Below are 7,699 nucleotides of genomic sequence, written 5' to 3'. Positions count from 1 at the left end.
GCCGAGTAGCGGTGTCCTGTGTACCGGTCCTCCCTGCTACCCCAACCCGCACCCCTCGGTGCTGGCGTTCCCGGGCCGCTCGGAGCCGTCCTCTCCAGCCCCGCCGTTGCTGGGCCCTGCCCGCTCCCCCTTGCAGCGTAACCCACCTGGTGTCATCTCTCCTGGGCGCAGCCTGGAAGCATGGCGGGCCGCAGAGCTGCCATCAAGGCCGTTGACTGGGCGGCTTTCGCCGAGAGGGTGCCCCCAAACCAGAGGGCCATGTTCAACGCCCTGAAGACCCGCAGTGACGCGCTGTCGGCCCGGTGAGTGTCTGCCGCGCTTCTGCGTGGGGCAGTTCGGTCCCTCAGCTGAACCGTTCAACCTTTGTGGTACTGTGTTGAGCCGGTGTCAGTAACTGTGGTCTCGCAGAAGTGTCCTGACAGGCATTAAAACAGGTAACCTTCAAGACAACTGATGGCTTTTTTTGGAAAATCATCTTTACTTAATCCTTCCCAGTGCAAAACAGTAGCTGCAACGTAAAAAAGCAGTTCTGTGAAAGCAGTTTGCTTTGACTTGTTTGAAACATTTTGCAAGCTTTGTTATTCTGTTAAATGCTGTACAAATTCATGAGTCTTCTCAAATCCTTCAGCTTCCTCTGTTTGATACAAGTGTTGTTGGCTATTGCAGTTAATATTACTGATTGCCTGTAGGTCAGTATTGTGAAAACTGCCTAATCCTTTCTTACAGGGCTGCCCCGGAGATGCTATGTAGTGGTTTGAAGTGGAACAGGGCTGCAGGCTGAACTCTTCTTGTCTATATAGAGAAGTCTGTTTCAAGGGCGGAGGGATTTGCAGAAATGGTTCATCACTGCTTGTTAATGATGGACTTGAAAATATTTAAACTAAACTTAGTAGGCTCTGTTGACACTCTGAAAAGTAATTGTGGCAGAGAAGAAATGATAGCACAAGGTTACTTCTAGCCCTGGTTGTGACTGCTGTCTTCTGTCTCTTTAGGCTCGCCGCCCTGCCAGAGAAACCCCCGACCATTGACTGGGCTTACTACAAGGCTACTGTTGCTAAAGCTGGCTTGGTGGATGAGTTTCAGAAGAAGGTCAGTCTCTTTGTCAGCTGGATGTTGCTCTTTAGACGTTTAAATGGGGAATGTCGTTGGTGTTGAGAGGAAAACACCAGAATTGGCAGAGGAGGTTGGTTTTGGCTAGCAAGTGCCCCAGCTTTACATCCTGCAGGTCAGCATCGCTAACTTCGAGAAGGTCACTTCAGGGCCATCTTTCAGAAGGAAACCTGTGGCACTGTACGGTGAGAGAGTTGGTGAAAGAAAACTCGATAAATTATTTTGGCTGCAGGAGTGTTTTCAAGTATTGCCTCTCCTGAAGCAAACATTCAAAGTGTTTCTCTAACTCACTGAATGGAAGAAGATGGCGAGTGTGGCTCTGCACACTGTGAAGCATGTAAAGCTAGTGGATGCCTGCAGGGGTTGCCATCCTCTTTATAAGCAGGAGTTGAAAAGCACAAGCGAGGCTTTTGCTGAAGGACACGTGGTGTTACTGGCGCTATGGAAATTGGCCTCCCAAGACTGGGAGGACCCACTAACCTCAGCGTCTTGGGGTACATAAGTCTGTGATAAGTCTTTGGTGTTAGATTTTCTTGCTTGCTTACAATGCTGTGCTTTACTCTTTACGGTGCTGTGACGAATGTGAGTAGTATTACGTGTCCTGGTGGTGGTATGCAATACAGAATAGATTGCTTTAAGCTCACAGATGAACAGTGCTGCTTGTGAAGGACACAGTCAAGCTGCAGTAATCAGTTTAGAAAGCTTGTTAACTTCCATCGTTGTGAGCATATCCTAGGAAGAAAGGAGGGAGTGCTCCCCTGCTGCTAGGGAAAATGACCTCAAGGCGAAGGATTATTTCAGTCAATCAAGCTGTATAAAAATTTTTCTCTTTTGATTTACAGTTCAGCGCACTAAAGGTTCCTGAGCCAGTGGATACACAAACTGCCAAAATTGATGCCCAAGAGCAGGAAGCTGTAAGTGATTAAACTGTTCCCTAATGCTGGGGTTGTCTCTGACTTCTGTGAGGATGGGAAGCGGGGTGAGACGGAAGGGATGTTCTGTATGGGCATCTGCACGGGCAGGGCAGCCTGAGCTAGAGCCTGGCTCTGGTCTTCATCATATGTGTCTCTGGCTTTTGGCTAAGCAAGAGGATCTCTGCACATGGAAGGGTTTGGCTATTTGGGATTTGATCAAGATTCTGTCCGCTTATCTAGTGTAATGATTATGAATTTTAATGGCAACTTAAAGCATGGGGTTGCAGGTTCACTCTAGGTCACTGTCTTGATCATAACCATATTCACCACGTCCTCTGCTTTTCTGCAGGCGAAGAGCACTGCAGAATATGTGCAGGCTTCCAAAGCTCGTGTTGCCCAGTATGAGCAACAGGTAAGTCTGGACTTTGCTTATTGAATATTCTCTTTAACCCAGCCTAGCACACACCTTGTTCTTACCTGTGTGTGCTTTGCTCGCTCTTGCTGACAAGTGACTTGTAATGTGTTTGTCTTTGTCCCCACTTCAAGCTTCAGAAGCTCAGAAGCATGATTCCTTTCGATCAGATGACGTTTGAAGACTTGCATGAAGCCTTCCCTGAAACCAGACTGGACAAGGAGAAATATCCATACTGGCCCCACAAACCGATTGCTGATCTGTAAACTTGTCTGGAAGCAGTTTGTCTAATGACTGTCAGAGTCTATGATCTTTTAAATAAAGTACTTTCCCTCCTGCCTGTGACTGAGATCTTAGACATGAGGTTGCAAGGTTTTGAGAAACGTGGAACAATACACTAACTTGCAAACAGCCCACTTTTCCTGGATTTTGTCTTTTCTACCTGTGAACTTGTTTTTGTAGCAAGGACCAAGATCCCAGCGAGACCTGGTGATCAGACTGAGTCTTGTTGCATCTTCTGTAATGCAAATAAACCGCCTGTTCGTCTGCGTAACCATATAGCACAGGGAATGTAGTTATTTGCCTGCAGTGGCAGAAGAGTTGCTTAGAAGTTGAATGTATAAAGCCTTTTGAGATGCTGGAGTGTATTTAGTAGTGGTCTGTGATGCAGTGGGAGGTATGTCTCAGTAGTTTTACAGGCAGAGGTCTAGGGCTGTTTTCTAGGTTAGTTGTGGTTTAGGTGCAGCCCATTGCAAAAGGAGTTGAAGGAGCGTAGATGTGTTGAGATACATTTTAAAAATCAAGATTTTTTTAAAATGTTTCCCAAGTATCACCCTTTTAATCCTGGTCATCCTATTATTCTCTCTGTCCTGGGTTTCTGAATGGTGCAGATCTCACTGAAACTCACAAAAACAATAGTACAAATGCTTCAGACTTGCATTGTTTTATTTAATTATCTGAAGTGGAATTCTTAAACACCTTTTCCCAAAATAGAAACACCTCCATAAGAGAAGGGCATTAGCTTCCTTTTCTGTTGATCATGTTTGTGGTAAGAATTATAGACAGATAGAATGAAGGTATTATCCCTAGATTTCACAATTGTTTTATTCAAATACCTTGCTAGCCTACAGAATACTTTAAGAACATACGTGGTTCTACTGAACCGGAGCACAAAGCATCCAGATCTCATGCCCTGTGGGTTTGTTTTTTAAATTTTATCTTATTTAGGCAACCGAAACAACTGCAGCTCTATGAATCAAGCAGGAAAAAAATTACATTGGAGGGGTTAGAAGCAGTACAATGGAGAACAACTGAACTAGCACTGTGCAGAGCTGGTGTCTAGGTGCTCCATTTTATAGAAATAATAGCAAAAAAAAACACGGACAGGAAGAAGTGACTGTAGAGAAGCATCTTCTCCAGAACTGGCAGAAATGGGTCCTTCTCCTGTGGTTGCCAGTGGGGCTTGGCTGGCTGCCCTTTTTTCTGGGCCTTCTTGGGATGGTTCAGCTGTTGGGCACCTTCCTTGGCGAGGTGTTTCACGGTCTGGTTGTTCACGGCTCTCGTCGCCAGCTCGGGGTGCACGTCTGCAAAGAGCAAATAGCAAGTGTCATTAGAGGGGGGTTGGTGGGTGACTACCACGACTGATACTGCCTGGGGCACTGGTTGCCCTGAGGAAAACCACCCTTGCTCAAAGGAATCTGCAGCAAGATGCAGCAAACCTACTTTGTTTAAGAGGTTATGGGTTGCTTTACCTTGCTGGAAGCTTCCGAGTCCCTTGTCTAAGCGTAGGGATTTGTGCTGCTGGTGCAACAGGAAGAAAGTGTCCAACACAGCCATGATCATGAGCAGGAAGGTGCCTAAGAAGAATACCACTGCAAAACAATATGAAAACAAAGAAAACCCTTGAGAACTGACATTTTCTTGAATGTAATCCTGTTTGCGTTCAGTTGCCTGGTGGGGAAAGGGGGACATTTCTGACTCCAGCAAGCTGATAAAGCTTATCTGTTCATGTCTTCATGAACATGACCATAAACGCCCAAATATCTTCCTTAGGGTTGGTACCTGGCTAAAAATCAGTTTTTATTCAATGAAGATGGATACCTATTACGGGTGGTTTGTTGGAGGAAGTTGGGAGGATGTTGTTGAGAATCACAGCTAACATGGAGCTGCCAAGGATGATGGCAATCTGGAAACTGATTTTCTCCTCAAGGGAGCTGGGTCCAAACAGCACAGCCATATCCAGCAGATACAGGGCGCAGGTTGGGAGGATCAGGTTCAAAATGTACAGAGTGGGTCGTCTCTCCATGGAAATCTGTTGAAGAGGATGGACAAAATTTAGGTGAGCAGGAGATAACTTACTGTATTGGGCAAATACTTGCTCGCTAATGTAGAAAATTACCTTCTTTCATACTTCTTTTTTTTTTTTTTTTTTTTTTTGGCAAATCAGTGCACTATAATATGAAAGTACTGCCATACCACATAGGTGACCACAGAAAATTCTCCATTATCCAGCTCTTCTCTGTATTCAATGATGCTCAGGTTAGTGAACTTCCATTCTCCATCAGTTAGGAAGTAGCTCTGGCTGTCTTTCATCATCTCAGCTGGTGTCCGTCTTGTCTTCATGACAAGATCTGTTACTGCTTGGGCAGGAGGCAGAGGAGGAGAGAAGTTGCAGAATTTAGGTAGTTATTAGAGGTCAGTTATTTCCTCTTCCTTTCCCTCCCAACCAATTAGGTGAATTAGGACAGTTGTCCTTTGTGGATGGGAGCTGGAGGGTTTTGTGCCACCTCTGCTTATTTTTCACCCCTTCCTGTTGGGATGAACTCTGACTGCATTTTTAGACCCCTGAAACTGTCCTTAATTTCCTCTCGTTTCCATGGCTTTCAGGTATGTTTAAAGATCAGCCCTTTTATGTGAACGAGAAGCCTTGTTGCAGGAAGCCTCCTAGTCTCTTGGTTTGTAGAGACCCTTCCCGTGGGTGACATGCCACAGAACGTCCAGATGCTTTCAGCGATGTTGCTGGGAAACGTGCCAAACCAGAATGGCAGTGGTTTAGCTCATTTTCCCTGGTACACGACCCCGACCCTGCTAACCCAGTGTGAGCGCGTGATGCTGCCGAGGGAACCTAGGAGGTAGCCAGGGTCCATCTCATCTACTCCTTCTTCTGCAAATTTAGCCCAGCTGTGGTAAAATTCAGCTTGCTGCTGTACCTGGGTAGAGGAATGAAGCTATGCTCAAGTTGCACGTCTGGGTGTCAAAGGGAAACTTGAGGATGACCAAGCTGCACGTTAAGGTAACCTGGAAGGGCTGGGTGGAGTTGAAGCTGCCGTTGTGCATGACGGCCATGTAATCCAAGTTCGAGTTTTGTCCATTCACTCTGGAGGAAACAAAAGTGGAGAGCGACCGAGCTCCAAGACGCTGCGATGCTCCTCAGTCCCACAAAAGCCTGGCCTGTAAGCATCCTGTTGGGGGGGCCTCTACGCCATCACCCAGCCACGGGATGTAGCAATGAGGAGAGAAAACCCGGGGCTTGAAGAAGGGCTGGTGAGTACCTCCGGACTAAGGTCTGTAGTAGCTCTGCACCTCCTGAGGAAACTCCTTCCTCTCTCCCCTCTGCTTCCCACTCTCACCCGGGGCAGGGGCTCACTCATTGCCAGCTCTGCTGTGCGGCAGAGCTGCCCCCCACTCCTTCCCCCCCGGCGAAGAGCTGGCGGCGGTGCCCATCCCTCTGTCAGACCCACGGTGCTCTGTCCTGTACCTTACAACTAACTACCAAGGGTCGTTTTATTCCACGACATTGCTGGTCTCTATTGCATCCTCAGCTTAACTGCAGCCCAGCTGGGACATTTCTGGAGACGTTACAGGATTACAGAGCCACAAAGTGCTTTGTATAAACGGTGGTCACCATTAATCTAAATTACGAGGTTCTTGGTTACAGAGAGCTCATGGGAACAACCTTTAACCATAAGAGTTTATCCCATTTCCTGCAATAATACGTACCAGCAGTTTGCGTCCATTGTGTTTCTCTTAAGCCAGCGGATAAAAATGAAAGGGGAACCTACCGCTCTAAAATGAAGATGGGGGGAGACCAATACGTATCCGTGGGCAGAACGACTTTGGAAATGTTACAGAAATCCTGCGGGTCCCAGGTTGCAAAAGTGTTTTTCCACTCCTGGGGGAAGAAGTTGCAGGAGAGAAATGAGTGCCGGGCTCGGCACCAGCCATCGTGCTGGAGAGAAACGCTCTCGAGGGACCTACCAGGTTCAACACGAAGTAAAAAGTGACCGTCTGGAGCTTTTCGACCTGGAGAGACAAAAGGGAAGACATTCAGCTGATTTTCTTAGGTACTTGCAATGCAGAGCCCAGAAGCTCTCCCCTGTTGCTCCTGCAGTGGACAGCACAGATTACAGAAACTCGACTCAGGAGGAGAGCCCAAGGGTCTTGGTCCTACGGCTGAAGAGTGGGAGCATACGGTCCAACGGTTTGAGAGAAAAAAATAGATTATTGTCAACATTTACATGCCAGTGCCCTGCAAATGCATTGCTCAGTCCAGGCACTCTGCAAGGTCATTTTTAGACTTTATCTTGGTCTGACCCTGCCTCTGAACTTTTTCCTGGCGGTACATGGGAGAAAATACTCCAGATCTTCCAAAAATGCTTTCAAACAGCAGAAAGCTGAAGAAGTGGAAGGGGCTGATTCTCATCCCTGTGGCCTTGCTGGCCCAGCCCTGCCTGGCAGAAGACTCAGACCCCAATCTCGCAATCGCCCGGTTTCCCGTTATAAAGACTCAACAGGAGTTTGGGGTCCTTACCACGGAGAGAATAGCCACCAGCATGAAATCCATCTTCACTTCCACAGGCTCCTTCAAGTTGGCCTTGGGCAGTATGCGTGCGTGCAGCTTGCTGTGAGAGGAGATGTTGAGGTACTCAACAACATCGTAGTAGGTGCAGATGTACCTTGGAGCTGCCCCTGCTAGAAAAAAAATAATTCCAGTTGAATCAGAAAAGGATCAGGCAAGATCCCAACCTGTGAGAGAGAGAGGTACCAAAAGAGGAAGGGTCTGGAGCTGTGAATATGAAAAACATCATTAGCACAGGCAAATCCCTTCTCACATAGATGAGAGCAGAAATCCCCAAAGCTTTTCCATCCCTCTTGAACTTACCCGTCCCAAGAGAAAAGGTGAGGATAGCTATAAAAGCGCACTGCATCTTCTCTTGCTTTCAAATAAGGAGGCAAATGGTACCGTGTGTCTTATGAACGGTTC

At 47.1% G+C, this 7,699-nt stretch overlaps 2 protein-coding genes across 3 annotated transcripts; one reads left to right on the top strand and one right to left on the bottom strand.

The window, feature by feature from the left end:
• Positions 1-161: 161 nt before the first annotated feature.
• On the top strand, positions 162-2,781 carry ATP5H (ATP synthase, H+ transporting, mitochondrial Fo complex, subunit d). 2 transcript variants are annotated; one of them, XM_009706077.1, is made up of 5 exons: positions 162-302; positions 993-1,089; positions 1,953-2,024; positions 2,374-2,436; positions 2,571-2,781. In XM_009706077.1, exons 1-5 carry the CDS (start codon positions 181-183, stop codon positions 2,700-2,702), a joined length of 486 nt encoding a protein of 161 aa, XP_009704379.1. In that variant the 5' UTR covers positions 162-180; the 3' UTR covers positions 2,703-2,781. The 2 variants fall into 2 exon arrangements, with proteins under 2 accessions (XP_009704379.1, XP_009704380.1); XM_009706078.1 differs by lacking the exon at positions 1,953-2,024 and having other exon boundaries at positions 171-302; positions 2,571-2,702.
• A 993-nt stretch (positions 2,782-3,774) lies between these two features.
• On the bottom strand, positions 3,775-7,407 carry LOC104156739 (5-hydroxytryptamine receptor 3A-like; the record flags this gene model as incomplete). The annotated part of the gene is made up of 8 exons (XM_009706079.1): positions 3,775-4,019; positions 4,188-4,307; positions 4,537-4,747; positions 4,912-5,072; positions 5,646-5,812; positions 6,498-6,607; positions 6,694-6,738; positions 7,247-7,407. Coding segments are annotated over 8 exons (1,220 nt in total), but the record flags the coding sequence as incomplete, so codon positions are not given.
• Positions 7,408-7,699: the final 292 nt, after the last annotated feature.

This window comes from Cariama cristata, unplaced genomic scaffold, assembly GCF_000690535.1.
Source record: "Cariama cristata isolate BGI_N322 unplaced genomic scaffold, ASM69053v1 Scaffold12908, whole genome shotgun sequence".
Taxonomy (NCBI): domain Eukaryota; kingdom Metazoa; phylum Chordata; class Aves; order Cariamiformes; family Cariamidae; genus Cariama; species Cariama cristata.
The sequence above is the reverse complement of the archived record's forward strand: the minus strand, read 5'-3'. Positions and strand labels throughout refer to the sequence as shown.

Coding starts and splice junctions, on each gene's coding strand:
- ATP5H (XM_009706077.1), top strand. CDS start 181: ATGGCGGGCCGCAGAGCTGCCATCAAGGCCGTTGACTGGGCGGCTTTC. Junction 1,090..1,952: donor TGGATGAGTTTCAGAAGAAG/GTCAGTCTCTTT, acceptor TTTGATTTACAG/TTCAGCGCACTAAAGGTTCC. Junction 2,025..2,373: donor ATGCCCAAGAGCAGGAAGCT/GTAAGTGATTAA, acceptor GCTTTTCTGCAG/GCGAAGAGCACTGCAGAATA.